The 16,070-nt window shown below is 39.3% G+C and overlaps 2 protein-coding genes across 3 annotated transcripts in view; both read left to right on the top strand.

The window, feature by feature from the left end:
- Nucleotides 1-41: 41 nt before the first annotated feature.
- On the top strand, nt 42-8,647 carry tsr3 (TSR3 ribosome maturation factor). Of its 2 annotated transcripts, none has more exons than XM_037537310.1 (7): nt 42-63; nt 542-714; nt 2,008-2,215; nt 3,259-3,452; nt 4,974-5,141; nt 5,226-5,280; nt 7,854-8,647. In XM_037537310.1, exons 2-7 carry the CDS (start codon nt 594-596, stop codon nt 7,972-7,974), a joined length of 867 nt encoding a protein of 288 aa, XP_037393207.1. In that variant the 5' UTR covers nt 42-63; nt 542-593; the 3' UTR covers nt 7,975-8,647. The 2 variants fall into 2 exon arrangements, with proteins under 2 accessions (XP_037393207.1, XP_017556250.1); XM_017700761.2 differs by lacking the exon at nt 42-63 and adding an exon at nt 117-317.
- A 3,090-nt stretch (nt 8,648-11,737) lies between these two features.
- The window catches only part of pdpk1b (3-phosphoinositide dependent protein kinase 1b), a 31,154-nt gene continuing 26,821 nt past the window's right edge, over nt 11,738-16,070 (top strand). Inside the window, exon 1 of the mRNA XM_017700762.2 lies at nt 11,738-11,874. Coding sequence (XP_017556251.1) covers nt 11,851-11,874 — 24 coding nt within the window. The 5' untranslated portion in view covers nt 11,738-11,850. The remainder of the gene's footprint in view (nt 11,875-16,070) is intronic.

Below are 16,070 nucleotides of genomic sequence, written 5' to 3'. Positions count from 1 at the left end.
GTGACTGCGAAAAGAAGCGATACATTACAGAAGCAGACTCTAAATCTGTCTGCCGAGTCCCAGGTGTACAGGAATTTCTCTGTCAGCTATAATTCAGAGACAAAATAGATGCCGTGCTTTTTATAATGCAGTGATTTTTATTATGTCTGAAGAGTGGATAGCCTTGCCAAAAAATGATTAGATTCCGTTTTTTTTAATTGATTAAACCACCGGTCACTTTTGACGGTTTACACGACTTTAAAGAATGCGCCCCGCTCCACCTGTAGGGGGCAGTGATGCGCCATGCCGCGTTGAGTCTGCAGGAAAACTCCCAAAAGGTAGAAGAAGAATCTTCGCGTTCTTCGTGGAGAGTCTGTAGCATTTCGGCTAATAAAATTAAAGATTTAAAAGCCCCATGACTTCTCTGTCATGGTAGTTGCACAGATAGATTCAGATATCAATACAGTACTGAACTACTGCGTGCAGTTGTAGTTCTAAGTTTATCCGCTGTGTTGTTGAGGGTTTTATGACTGGAATTGACTGTTGGCTAATTTACCTGCAGTGTATACTCGAGTTACTTTAACCTGTGTCGGCTGAGGACCACTTCCACTACCATGGGACGTAAAAAGCATGGCCAAAGCGAAAGGGCAGTAAACAAGGGCAAAGACAAGCGGCACAGAAATAAAGGAAAGTCTCTGGAGACTTTTACCGAAGAGATGCATGAGGCTCTGCAAGGTGTGTGTTGTGATACCTTGTCTTGTTAAATTTCTGCATAATTTAATGGTTAAGATGTAAATGAAGTCACGGAGAGTGGTTTGGTGTGAAATGCTCCATTCTTGTGAACTGCAGTGGAGTTTAATGCATTCTAGAGAAACTTACAGAGTCAGAATTGTTCAAACGGTTGTTTTGTGGCCTGAAATGTAGTTTAATCCCTTTATTTTTCATCTGTATATGGTGGAGGGATACTTGAAGGTTGTCCTGAGGCAATCCCCCCAAAAAAATTGTAAAACCTTTTCCACTATTTTACCATCAGTAACATTACTTTATTAAAACTCAGAAAACACATGCAGATTTACTGGTGGTTTTGGATATTAAATAAAATGGCTATATCTGTGTTGTACACATTGGGACTCCTGGTTCCCATCATAACTGCAAAGATCACCTGAGTCAATTAGTTTCTAACCACTTTACATTAAACCAGTCTGAATGACTGAACCACTGAATTATGCATACATTTTGAAAAATCTGTGGAATTCTCTTTTAAAGCAGCGTCCTAATGTTTTAATATTGCCTCTTTTTACCCTGATTTCTGTGGTTTTTACTCCGTTTTATAGTTTTACATGGATACATTTTTCAGGTTCTATGTCAGGCAGTGCATACACTGCAGTTTTTAAGGACAGGACCTTTCCAATCAAAACGTTTCTCACCATTAATTATTAATGTATCTGAAAGAAACTTTGTGATTTGTGTATTGTGTGTCGAGCCTTTGAGTGTGATTGTTTCCACGGATCATTTGGTTATAGCAGATATGAAAGCCTTAGCCATTTACAAAAATGGTATTATCAATTAATGACACAATGGGAAGTGAAAGTATCTGTACAAAGTATTTGCCCCCAAAAAAAACTACCTTTAGTGGAGCCTCTTCCTTCGACCTGAAAAATTCAATATTAAGGACTAAAGTGCAACTGATGAAAAAGTAGAATACATTCTCTATATATCAACTTCAGTAGAAGCCAATGTAATGCTATGTGAGCATATTTGGGAAAATTGCCAAATTCCAAGCATCAGTATCTGGCCTAAATACTCGGTATACTCCACCAGCATCTATCAACTCAAAGATCAGTGCAAAAAGGACAACTATACTTAAAAGTAGAAGTAGAAGTAACATCATGTGAGTTAAAGTATCTAGTATCCAAGTACCCACCACGGCACAACAGGGCTAGTATTTGAGTATTACTAATTGAACTCCCTCTTTTAGTCAAGTTGCAGTTTTCCATATTATAATTTGCATACGTGTGTTTTTTTCAGCCAGTGAAGATGCAGTGTCCGAGGATGCTGTACATGTTAAGTTGCCCTGCCCTTTGGCGATGTGGGAATTGGGTCACTGTGACCCTAAACGCTGTACGGGACGTAAACTGGTGCGAAAGGGCTTTGTGCGCTGCCTTCGACTCAACCAGCGCTTCAGTGGCCTCATCCTCAGCCCAATGGGCACTAGATATGTTACACCTGCAGACAAGTAAGCCTCCCTTACACCCTCAACATGCCTAAAAAAAATTTGGAGAGCCCTACCGTGATAATCACAAGATTCAATCATGGATCAAGAGCAAGTCAAGCATTATCCTCAGTGTTAACATTTGCATGTTTTTTAATAGAGGTACTTCACATGTCACTCAATGGCTGGTTACAGCTTTCACCTCAAGTGCTTGCAAAAGCCATCTATGCACTTTCTATTAAAAAAAAAAAAAAACAGAATCTAAACTAAGTCCAAATCTGTACGATGGTCTCAGGCACACTTATGACACATCTCATCTTCTTAAAGCTAGACAATACAATTTGTTTGCTTAAAGCAGTTACATTATATTTCAATAAAGCCTCCTTGTGTATCATAATTTGTGTTCTTTTACTCCATTTTATAGTTTTACATTTTTCAGGTCATCAAAATTATGGATTGTGTGTACAGTACTGTTGCAGTCAAAAAAGCCATACAAGACGTTGGACAGCATGTTTGATCTAAAATCAGTTAATGGCTAAAATGTTAAAGTGCAGAATGTCAGCTTCAATTTGAGCATACCTCTGTTGGGTGAACAGTATAAACCTGTCTTACTTACATATTGCCCTTTCATTTCCTGGCATCAAAAATAATTCATATATTCATGCCCATTTTTTTTAACATTAGTACTTTGTGATCCTTTGCAGTTCATTACTGCCAAAGCATAAAAAAGAAAAACATATTGCGGCTGTTGGAACAAAATCTCATATCGCATATATATATATATATACTTTTAAAGTCAGTTAATGTAACTAGATGTATTTGTTCATTTTGAACTATTTCTGTTACTCTATTTGTTGTGAAATTTTGGCACAGTGTAAGTGGCATCTGGTGTTTTCAAATTGGGCAAAGACAAATAAATAAATAATAACCAAAATGGAGATTGGTTTTGCTCATGGAGTGATGACATGGACAAAATTCAGGCTTAAAAAGGGCCTTTAAAGATGTAGCCGCTGCTTTGATGTAATGATTTGGCTTACATGAGAGCTGAAATGATCTTTGCTTGTCAGGGAGATCGTGGCTCAGAGTGGAGTTGCAGTGATTGATTGTTCATGGGCGAGACTTGAGGACACGCCCTTCAGTAAGATGACTGGCTCCCACCCACGACTCCTACCATACCTATTGGCAGCCAATCCTGTGAATTATGGCAAACCCTGTAAGCTGAGCTGTGTAGAGGCCTACGCTGCCACCTTCTGCATCGTAGGTAAGCAGCCGTCTTGTGTAGACATGTGTGAGCATGGGTTTCTTTAGTCTTGCGGAGCTAGATATGATTTTGTAAAAAGATTACAGGTAAGGGAAAACTTGTTAAACTTTGGAATTGGATTGTGTCAAAATTTGATGCAAACAAGGGTCCACCTTTTGTAAACTCCATCCCCAAATTCATCTAGGCTGTGCTCTTTTAATGGCCATAAAACAAGCAAAACAAGCTAGTTCTCACTGTGTAATTTTCTTACGACCTGTTCTACTTTTGTAGACATTGACAATGTTGTGTATGCTACCCAAAGAATGTCTGGGGACACCTCACCTTTTATTTCCAGTAACTTAAATATTAAAGTCTTGACCTTGTTATGTTGTTGGTTTATGTTCCTGGTCACATTAGGCTCAGGTCATTCTGGCCATTATTCATCAAAGTTCAAAAAAAAAAATTCATCAAAAAAAAAAGAATGCAGATTTGACCAATACCATGTACTAACTACTACTACTATAATTCAGTAAGCCATTTTCAATGGTTCAATAAACCATGAGATTTCAATGGTTGCAGTGTTTATTCATACCAGTGTGCAAGTAAAACAAGTGCATCTGCTTTTGTACTGGAGTGCTGTGTCCATAAATGTTTAGTGCTATTGTTATTTTCTATTTTTATCTCATATTATTGGTGTATTAAAAAAAATTATTTGGCTGCTACTACTCACCATATTGAGTCTTCTAGTGTGTGTATCCATATTAAACATTTTCTGGATTAGGAAAACACTCTATTTTAGCAGTCTTTCAGCCATTTGGGGCCTATTGGGGCAGTCGTGGGCTGGAGGTTAGGGAGCTGGCCTTGTGACCGGAAGGTTGCTGGTTCAATCCCCAGCACCGACAGTCCATGACTGAGGTGTCCTTGAGCAAGACTTCTAACCCCTAATTGCTCCCCCGGCGCTGTGGATAGGACTGCCCACTGCTCCGGGCAAGTGTGCTCACTTCCCCCTAGTGTGTGTCTGTTCACTAGTGTGTACGTGGTGTTTCTCTTCACGGTTGGGTTAAATGCGGAGGTGGAATTTCCCCAGTTGTGGGATTAAAAAAGTATCACTTACCTTCACTCTTACCTTCACTCTTAACTTCACTCAACACTTAACTTATTTCCTTGACTTGGGTAGTAGAACTTCGTCTCAGTCCTCTCTACACTTGGAGAACATGAGCAGAAGAAGAAACATAAAAGGTCTACCAGAGAAGTGAGTTATAATGGTGATTATAATGGTAGCTATAAACCATATGACACACTTCATATTGGCATACAGCTACACAGTATAATCAATTTCTCTCGTGAATGCAGCGTGTTCTCATGACGTGTGACGCAAACATCCAGACTGAGTATTGCAAAATATACTCTAAATATTACTGAATTACTGTCTATTGTTACTAAAAGTAACAATCAAATATTACAAATACAAGGCAAGGTGTCCTGCAGTTTTTTTGTGTTGCAGTGTCATTTGGTGCATGCCTGTCTGTATATGTTTAACAGGTTTTCAGGACCTAGCAGTGCTCCTGTTGAGGAAGTTCAAGTGGGGAAAGGGATTTCTTGAGTTGAATAAAACACTTCTAGAGCGCTATGCTGCCAGCAAATCAGAAGAGGAGCTGCTCGCAGTGGAGAAAGAGTACCTCACCTCTGCTTCCCCAGAGGAAGAGATAGGTACAATCTTCAATGCTTAAAAAAAAAGTTGTAGGTGCGCAATATGGACGTGCTTAATACATGCTCACTTTTGTTTTTTTTCAGATCCTTTTGATGTAGACTCTGGAAGAGAGTATATGAACCTCAACAGGCCTCTGAGGTAAGAAATGTTTCTAGAAATAAGAATTATTTTCATATGTACAGCAGTGTTGGGCCTAATGTGGTACAAAGTAACACCTTACATTAATGTAATTGCCTTTTCCTGTAACAAAGTAATGCATCGCATTACGGTTTTCTCTAATCACAATACAGTTACTGACTTACTAAGAATTTCTTTAGTTGTGTTACTCACATCTCTAAGAGAACCATTATAAATTATGTATGATGTGTGTAAATCATTGACAATCTGCATATCGCTGCTCTCGGAAGAAAACCTCATATCTCCAAAATGGTAACTTTACAGGAGGAGGAAAAAACATACTCAATGTAAGTCAGTGGAACCAGACTTTTTTCCAACTCAGTTTGGACCGTTTGTTTTGATCCATTATCATGAAATTTACACACAATGTAAAGGCATTTTCACATTATGTCAAAAACTGAAAAAAGGCAAAAATGGAGATACAAGGTTTTCTTCCGACAGCAACGATATATAAGTGTATATATAAGAGTAGAGTCAAAGTACTTAAAGCGTTCTGTAATCACTCCACTCCAACTCCAGCTACGAGTTTTCTGTTTTATGCTCCTCGCTCACACGTGAGAAAATTTGCTCCATGTTCACTTCATATTATTTGTTCTAATATTTATTTTACGTCTTGAACATATGGACCTATGCACTTTATTTCATGAAATAATGTATGGTCATTATTAAATGGAAAAACTAGTTAACCATTCTGTGCCACATAGATGTTTTGGGTAGGTATAGGCTTGGGTAGGTATAGGCTATAGGAGATGATCATCCAGTCACAAGTCAGCAAACTGCTGAGGGTAAACAAATGCATGTGCTTCTTTATCATGCACACAGTAAAATGGACAACACAAGACTAATTGTGTGTAATATCCCTAAAACTTTGTTGTGATCAGTGAGAATTTCCAGTTTAGGTTTGTAGAGCAGTTCCACACGCAAACAGTGTATATAAATGGGCAATGTTTGCACATTGTCATGTTGCTGCATCCCTTGTGCCATGCATAGGCACTTAATAAGGAAATAAGGACAATACCTGTACAAATCTGAAAGATAATACCAGCACTTCAACTTTCTAAAAAGCCACTCTGTGCAAAATCACGTTGCTTCACTCCATCTCCACACCACTCACATACTCTGGTATATACACTGATCAGGCATGACATTGTGAACACCTTCTTGTTCCTACACTGTCCATTTTATCAGCTCCACTTACTATATAGGTGCACTTTGTAGTTCTACAATTACAGACTGTAGTCCATATGTTTCTCTGCATACTTTGTTAGCCCCTTTTACTATGTTCTTCAGTGGTCAGGACCCACATGGACCCTCACAGAGCAGGCATTCTCAACGCTGCAGTAACACTGATGTGGTGGTGGTGTGTTAGTATGTGTTGTGCTGGTACGAGTGGATCAGTCACAGTGCTGCTGGAGTTTTTAAACATCTCAGGGTGACTGCTGGACTGAGAATAGTCTACCAACCAAAAATATCCAGCCAACAGCATCCTGTGGGCAGTGTCCTGTGACCACTGATTAAGGACTAGAGGATGACCAACACAAACTGTGCAGCAGCAGAAGAACTATTGCCTCTGACTTTACATCTACAAGATGGACAGGTAAGGTATGAGTGTCTAATAGAGTGGACAGTGAGTGGACACAGCGTTTAAAAACTCCAGCAGCACTACTTCACATCAGTGTTACTGCAATGCTGAGAATGATCCACCTCCCAAATAGCACCTACTCTGTGAGGGTCCATGGGGGTCCTGACCACTGAAAAACAGGGTAATGGGGGGCTAACAAAGTATCAGAGAAACAGATGGACTACAGTCTGTAATTGTAGAACTACAAAGTGCACCTATATAGTAAGTGGAGCTGATGAAATGGACAATGAGTGCAGAAACAAGGAGGTGGTCATAATGTTATGCCTGATTGGTGTATATTATCTGTGCCTGTCCTTATACGTATTTTGATAAGGATCCCTGTGCTGAAGGAGAGAGAGAATCAACATCACTTAAAAAAACAGACTCACAGATTTAATTTCAGTGATATGTCAGCTTTACATTTTATTCATGAAGATTTTATTTCAAGATGACTGTTGTAACTGTGTACAGTTTTTAAACAGCATCAGCTGTTTATAATTTTTTTATCAGCATAACTGGCTGTGTCTTGTTAAGAAGCAGCGATACAGACAGGTTTTTTTTTTTTAAAGGTTTTCTGTAGTTGCTTGTTTAAAATTCCTGAAGATGATTGTTGTTTTTTCCCTTGGACACTTGGTAGAAGCAGGTTTTACGGTTTAGCATAGAAGTAATGAGATTACATTTTGCAGGGCGTACTACGTAACGTTAATCCAATTACACTTTTAGAGAAGTAATTAGTAACTAATTAGTAAATGGATTACTCTTTCCACAACAACGTCAACACTGATCTGCATCATGTCTTGTCTGCGTATTGCATTTACTCTGGCATTATACTGTTGTTGCTCACGTTAATTGGGTCTATAAGGGGTGGTGCTCAGGGGTTTCTTGACTTTGTTTTGTGTGTGATTGCCTGCAGGGTGGAAGAGGACGACACTGAAAGTGACGAGGAAGAGACGTCAGAAGAGGAAGAAGAGGAAGAAGATGAAGATGAGAGAAAAGAGAAGAAGGAGAAAGTGGAGAAAGTAGAAGACGACTGAAGCAAAGAGGAGGCGACCTAAGACAATCAAGTACATGAATAAAGGGCAGATAATGGACCGAACAGTGGATACTAAAGAAAGGAGAAACCCATTGTGTTTCGTTTTTTTTTTTTTTTATCATCACGCTGTGCTCAGTAATCCAGCCCAGGGTTTTTGCTTGTAAAAGAACTTGGTAGTGAATAGATCCCAAATTTGTGCACATGTTTGCTCTGGAACAGAACTGTTGCTCAGAATGGCTCTGTGATTCAGCTGTGTTAAACCAATAGGGTAAAGAAGGAACTTTTATGGGGGTGTATTATGGTCTAGCAGTTGACCTGTGTGTGTCAGAACATTTTTATAAATATAATCATAATTTATTGGAATTTCAATAATGCTAAGAGCTTGTAATTTGGGTGATTATACCATTTGTAAATCTATTGTATTATAATCTAATCATATTTACTCATTAATAAACACAATTGTATTTTGAAAGGAAATAGTTAAAGATTTCTTTGGGATTAAAAGTCAGAAATAATTAGATTGGATATATTTTTGGCTTGTCTATTGAAGAACTCTGCTGCAAGCTCAGTCCTGAACCTTGTAAGTGTCCTTTGTAACACAGTGTATGGTGCTAGTTTTGTTATAAAAGGATAGTTGCCCTTTTAAAGAAATAAACAAGTATTCTGATGGGAAAGCACAGTGAGATGTACAACCTCCCCACAGCAGAGTGTGGTGTTAAAATCAGACTTCTCTCTATTTGATTGTCTTTTTATGTGTTAAATGGAGAGAAAATCACTGACTGGCTGTCTGAGCACAACTGTAGACCAGCTTGCCCTGCCTGAGGGCTTTCACCCTTTCTGAATGATAAAATTCCATACCTTTTTAAAGTTTTTCCTCATTTCTCTTTTCAGTTTCCAGACTTTCTCTGTTCAGTTGCTATTTGTAAGAGGTATAACTATTCTGGTCAAAGAAAACTTTAAATTTCATACATAACAGAGACTGCAGCCAAACACAGAATTGCCTTTTTCCCCCTATAACAGATTGACAGTATTAGTCTGGAGTCTTTGCCAACAGAATATCTGTACATCCTCCAGCATTTTCTGAATTTCCATACTTTTCCAGTCTTGAAATGAGTGCCAGACTTTCCAGACTTCAGCCTTTTTGCACTGCCTTTAACAATGAAAATCCCTGTCTTGAAAAGAAATGAAAATAGAAGGCATACAACTGTCAGTCCAATGAGGGGCTTCAAAGCTGCCTTCTGATATGAGGGCAGTTTTATTATTGGTCTCTTGTCATATAATTTTTCTAAACTGAATGAGGAAGTCCAGCCCCTAGATAAGGTCAAATGGCTATTCTCTGCCCAGGGCTGACTTATAGCAAATTGTTTACCAGAAATTTCTACAATATTGAAAAAACATTGCCTCAAAAGTTAGTTAGCCAGTTAGTTGCTGACACTTTGGCCCACAAATTATTTGGGAATTTCACTGTTCCTCTGACCCAACAGCAATATTGTTGTGTTGTATCTATTAATATAATTCCTCTGCCAAAAAAAATCTGCATAGTTCAGTCTTTGTAATATAAACATTCACAGTAGTTTGATATGAAAGGAACGTTCCAGAGACGTAAAATCAGATTTGTTCATAGCAGTAGTTATGTCTACAATGCAACTTCAGTCTTTTTATTTCTATGTATTTTTATATGTAATGCCACAAATCAGAATCGGAATACTTTATTGATCCCAGAGGGAAATTGCAGTTATTACAGTTGCAACCATTTATGTAAAAGAATAAGACTTTAATTAAAAAAAAAAAACAAAAAGAGAAATTTGTAATATGTACACAAGATTTAAGTTCTTATGAATGCAGTAAAGTGGCAGTGACTGTGATAATATGAAACATCTTGTATAAAGCAGTTCAAATTATTGCACCTCTGAGTTATTGCACACAATTATTATTACACATATGAACAGTACAGGTGGTATTGAGTATTTTACAGTTTGGTATTGAGTATTGCACAGATGAACCCCACTTTGTGAATCACACACTGAGGGAGGAGTTATAGAGTTTGATGGTCACAGACAAGAATGACTTCCTGTGGCGCTCTGTGGTGCATTTCAGTAGAATGAGCCTTGCACTGAATGAGCTCCTGTGTTTCATCACTGTGTCGTAGAGTGGGTGGGACACTGCAGCTTAGACAGCGTCCTCCTCTCCGACACTGCCGTCAGCGAGTCCAGCTCCACACCCACAACATCACTGGCCTTGCGGATCAGTTTGTTGAGTCTGTTGGCATCTGCCACCCTCAGCCTGCTTCCCCAGCATGCAACAGCATAGAGTATAGCACTCACTACCACAGACTTATAGAAGATCCTGAGCAAAGTCCGGCAGTTGAAGGAACTCAGGCGCTTCAGAATATAGAGACGACTTTGGCCCTTCCTGTAGAGGGCGTCAGTGTTCTTAGCCCAGTTTATTGTCAATATACACTCCCAGATATTTGTAATCCTCCACAGTGTCCACACTGACCCCTCTGATGGACACAGGGGTCACCAGTGCCTTGTCCCTCCTCAGGTCCACCACCAGTTCCTTTGTCTTCGTCACATTGAGCTGCAGGTGGTTCAGCTTGCACCAAGTGACAAAGTCCTTCCCAGTCGCCCTGTACTCATCCTCATCACCCCTGCTGATACATCCAACTATTGCAAAATCATCAGAAAACATCTGAAGGTGGCAAGTCTCTGTGCAGTAACTGAAGTCCGTGGTGTAATGGGTGAAGAGGAAGGGAGAGAGGACATTTCCTTGTGAAACTCCAGTGTTGCTGACCACTCTGTCCAACACACGGTGCTGCAGGCATACATACAGTGGTCTGCCATTCAGGTAGTGAACAATCCAGGACATGAGAGGGGCATCTACTTGCATCACTGTCAGCTTATCACCCAGAACAGCAGGCCAAACGGTGTTAAATGCACTGGAGAAGTCAAAAAACATGACACTCACTGTGTTGGCTTGCTTGTCCAGGTGAGCGTAGACTCGGTTGAGCAGGTAGATGATGGCGGCCTCAACTCCCAGGCGGGGCTGATAGGCGATAGACGTTTCTTTTGGACACAGATCAATAGATTGAGGCCATGAATTAATTTCTCATGCCCGCATACCTAAATATATGAATTCATGGCCACAAGAAACAACCTGTGGCTTCAAAATTTTTATTTGTGGCCACACCTTATTTTTAAAAAATCACCATTTCATGGGGTCTCTGTAGATATGGTGCTAATTCAAAATATTTCTGTGGGCACTGTTTTGTTGTTACGACACATTTTTTTTTAAATCTGTCAAAACTTTAGGTCCTAACTGAATCTCCAGTGTTTCAGGCATCAGGCAACATTTTCATGTAATAACATTTCTCTATAATGAAGCATTTCACACCAAACCTCACTGAATTGTCTTGTTTACGTCTTAATTATTTAATTATGCAGACATTCTGAAAAACCTGTGTAATTTCCTTTTGATATAGCTAACATAATATATAGAATAGAGCAGAAATATCATATAATATAATATATCAATATAATATAGAATAAATATCTAACATGCTCCGGGAAATGCAGCTACGGCGTGGTGTACATTACCCTTACTGACCGTTGTAAACGTTCAGGACTTTTGCGTCAGGCTAATGAAGTGGTGCGCGTTACCGTTACTGACCGTTACTGACCGTTACAAACCATTTCGAATTTTTGAACTACGCGGTTGGGCCGCGCGAGGGCGCGTTGAGACGCCCGCTCCCCTCTCGACTGCGGTAACAACATTGTTGTGGAATGACGTCACGGCCGTAAGATGAAGGCGCAGAGGCGGCCATGACTACGGGCTCCGTAATTATTTAATCCAAATAAAATACTCGCGGAAAACTTCCATGGCACGAGCCACAAGTCAGATCGTGAGTATCGCGGTTGTCTTGCCAGTGTTGATTCGAAGCCGGCGGCCGGCGCGTGCTGTGTGGTGGCCGTTAGACGGCGTTTTACTGGGAAAGGCCGCTCCGCTTCCAGCGCGGCGGCTCCGGGTCTGCGAGTCTACAACACTCGCAGCAACGTCCCGGAATACAGCGGTTAGCCAGCTAGCTCGTTTTTAGCCAGCTTTCGGTGGCGTGGTTATCAACGTTACTGGGGCTGAATAGTCATTTAACTCACGGCATGATGTCTTTCAGTCTTACATTTGTTACATATTGAGATTTCTAACTGAATGAACACTGAACATTTCAGTTTTTGACGTTATCTCAAACTGAGGTAGTGGCTAGCTCGCTAATTGCGGCAAAACAAACTGCTCGGTTTTGTAGTTAGCTAGCCAGCTAAACTTGTTTAAGTTATTATTTAACCACCGCGTTGGACGATAACCAACTGGTCACCTAACTAAAGTCAGACCACCACTCTCCCCCTGTTTCACTCTGTGCATGAAACTTATGAGTCGCTGTTTAGTGTTTTTCCCTTTACATGCTAATTTAATTGGGATTTTCCGGACTGTGTCCGCACTGTTCTTGTAATCCTTTCGCACACAACTGTGGCGATGTGTCCGTAGTTCGTTTCGCTTTAGCGTGTCCGTTTATTTCACTGTTGTCCCGCCAGCTTCACTGACATAACTAGCTAGCTAACACACAGACTAATCTAGCTAGCTTTATAGCTTCAGAGCTAGCGCAGCGTTAGCATCAGTTTTGGCCTTCTCAGCTTGTGTCTTGTCTTGCTTTGGCAAACATCTGATTCCTTCTTTTGGATTCTGGAAAAGTCTAAAAGAAAGGCGAATGATTCCTCCTCTCCACATTGCTCGCTAGGTCTCTAGTCCGAATCGAAGCCAGCTAGCTGCTTGGCTAGCTTTACTGCTCGGTCTTAGGGAGTTAATGAGGCCTGGCTAAGTGGGGTCGAGTTGATTGGACTTTTGACTTGAAGTGCAAATCATGTCGTGTTAACTACCGGGCTGCGGATACCAACGTCGGCGCAGCAGCCGACGTCATATGTTTGAATGGCAGGCCATTTCCATCACATACTAGCATTTTTTATATGGGACTAACATAAAAATTATGGCTAGGCTGACAATTTTTAGGCCGGGCTGCCGGCCGACCTTTTAAGGAATGCTTGAGGAAACTGTAGTGAATCCTTACGCCCCACCCCATAAAGTGTGATGCCTGGGAACGCTACATCAGACGCCAAAAGACATTTATTGTATTTTTTGCGTATTGGTTGATGTTACTGTGGCTCCATATCATGTCAGTCATGTTCATTTGAGGTGCCCTCACAGGTGCATTTGATTTTCTTTATCGATTAGGGCATTTATCTGTTGTTGCGAAAGTATTTGTGGCGTGCTATCACATAAAATCCACTTCCCTGAAGTGTCTCTGAATATGCTCAGAAATTATTGTTTTAAGATGCATGTAATGAGACGGTTTGGATCCCTTGGGAAAGGTTTGGCCTGATGTGCACTTCAAGTACATGCAAACCTGTGTGTTTTGAGAAGGTCAAGGCACCATACGTGCTCATTTATGCTTCAGGAGTGGATCAGAATAGGGCTGCAAAAACAAGTAATTTAATAGCTGATTATTTATATTATCGAATGAACTAATAATTGATTAATCAGCTTAAATGTGAAGAGATCTAAGAATGAAATGTTTGGCAATGTACAGACAAAGAGAGGTAGTTTACCACAAGCTAAATTACCACCATGCTTTGTTTAAATCTGCACATAATATTGAGCTACAGTAAGTAATAAGTAATAGTGTAAAATAAGTCATCATCATAATCATCATCATTATCATTATTACTATAATATGTAGATTATCAGTGTAGCTCTTCAGGCTGCGGCGTCATTTAACCAGCTAACTTTAACATGCTGGTTCATTAGACAAGCTATGTGGAAATAAGTGTCCTAGATAAGAGGGTGGCATTTTTCACTTAAGAACCAGTTTTGAGTAGTAAGCTAGATAACGTATTAACATTGTGTTAATAATTCTGATGAACAGAAACTGATACAGCTTAGAATATTCCAGTGACTGTCTTTAGTAGTGAAACGAGTTTTTAGTGATTTTTGTAACAGTAGCTCTTTCTCAGAAATCATTTACAGTGCAAACTGCACGTTTTCAGGGAGTTTGGTTAGTCAGAAAACCGGCCTTGAGGCAAAACTACAGTCACCTTTTTTGCTGCTTCACAATCAACACCAGCCTGTTTTCTTTTCAGGTGGTCGAAGGTGACATTAAGCTTCCATGGAAAGCAAAGTCAGGCTTGCACAAGTCGTGTGTCACATTTCGCATTCTCATAAGAAAATGTTCCCAGACTTTATTTATTTTTAAACTTTTAGCCATAATTGTTCTTTTCTTTTGCTGTCTACTTCCATAGGTATGGTGTTGTAAGTGAATTGCTGCCCTCTTCAGGTTATGTCGTTAACTCACTTTAGGTTAGGCGTCACTTCAAAAAAAGGAAAAACGAAAAATCAGTAGCAGATATACAGATTATTATTATTATTATTATTATTATTATTATTATTATTGGTGGATAATTATTTCAGCCGAAGGTCAAACTGATGTATGTGAAAATGTCCATGAAATGCAGTAGTATTATCATCTCAAAGACTTAAAGTTCAGATCCTGGACCAAAGTACAGTCCAGTATATTGTGGTCTAAAGCTTGTTAAGGAAAGCACGCTAGTAAATCAAGACAGAACAGTAATTATAACTGTTTATACAACTTTCATATGTATAAAACTCAGCTTATCTTGCTTATGTGAAATTTATATATATATATATATATATATATATATATATATATATATATATAATGTATGTGTATGTATGTGTGTATATATATATATGTATGTATGTATGTATGTATGTATATATATATATATATATGTGTGTGTGTATGTATGTGTGTATATATATATATATATATATATATATATATATATATATATATATATATATGTGTGTGTGTGTGTGTGTGTGTGTGTGTGTATATATACATACATACATACATACAATCTCACTTGATTATTACCTGATTGCTTTCATTTAAGTGATTAAGTGACTTATTAGTCCCACAATGGGAAAATTTCACCTCCACATCCATGAAGTGAAACACCACATACACACTAGTGTGAGCACACTTGCCCTGAGCGGTAGGCAGCCCTGTCCGCGGTGCCTGGGGAGCAGTTGGGGGTTAGGTGCCTTACTCAAGGACACCTCAGTTATGTACCGTCAGCTCTGGGGATCAAACTGGCGACCTTCCGATCACAGGGCTGATTACCTAACCTCCAGCCCACGACTGCCCAAGTTGATCTTAGTCACATGTTTACGCTGCAGCTAACAGAATGTGAATGGCGTGTGTTTTCATCAGTTGGTTCAACAAATTCATATAAATAAAAGGAATCAGAAAAAACATTTTGAGAAACGTCGAGGATGCTAGTTCTAATTTCTGACTGTGGCTGCAAAACTTTGACTTTGCTGAATTCTGACTTTTTGACTTGCCTCTTGGCCAATCAGAAGTTTCCTAATGCTACTTCCTCTTTCAGGTGAATGTAAAATAGCTACAGAATTCCTCAAAATGGTGGCTGTAAATCAGTCTGAATTATTAGACTAAGAACTATGTTCCTGAGGAATATGCCTTACTCAGGCTATCCTGATCATATAGCTACTGGTGCTTTTATTACATTCCTGAAGCGGAGAAACCTTTGGGATTAATGTATATGGAAGACCTCACGGACAGCTCAATGTCACTTTTAGTTTAACAGACAGCTTAATGCTAGCTCTAAGGTGAGCTAAACTTTATCCATGTTACTTTGTTTAATGTAAATTGATTTTAAATCATTTTATAATCAAAGAAATAATTTTCTGACTAATGATAAATAATGTTGCAGAAAAACATTTTAGCTTTTCTTAATTTATCATTAGCTGACCGGTATGTTGAAAAATTAGATTAAACATTTCTGATATTATTAGCCAATGTGTGACATGCAAAGGTCAGGTTTCAAAACTCTGACTTAGATCAGAGGAATGAACTCATTTTGCCTGAAAGGGATGAGTGATTTGGTGCGAGCATGACTGTTTAAAAGTCGTGTTCACATATTTTTCACGTACGTACCAGGCATGTTCACAGTA

The sequence above is a fragment of the Pygocentrus nattereri genome, chromosome 3 (genome assembly GCF_015220715.1).
Source record: "Pygocentrus nattereri isolate fPygNat1 chromosome 3, fPygNat1.pri, whole genome shotgun sequence".
Lineage (NCBI taxonomy): Eukaryota > Metazoa > Chordata > Actinopteri > Characiformes > Serrasalmidae > Pygocentrus > Pygocentrus nattereri.
Note: the sequence above shows the minus strand (reverse complement) of the source record. Positions and strands in the feature narration are given on the sequence as shown.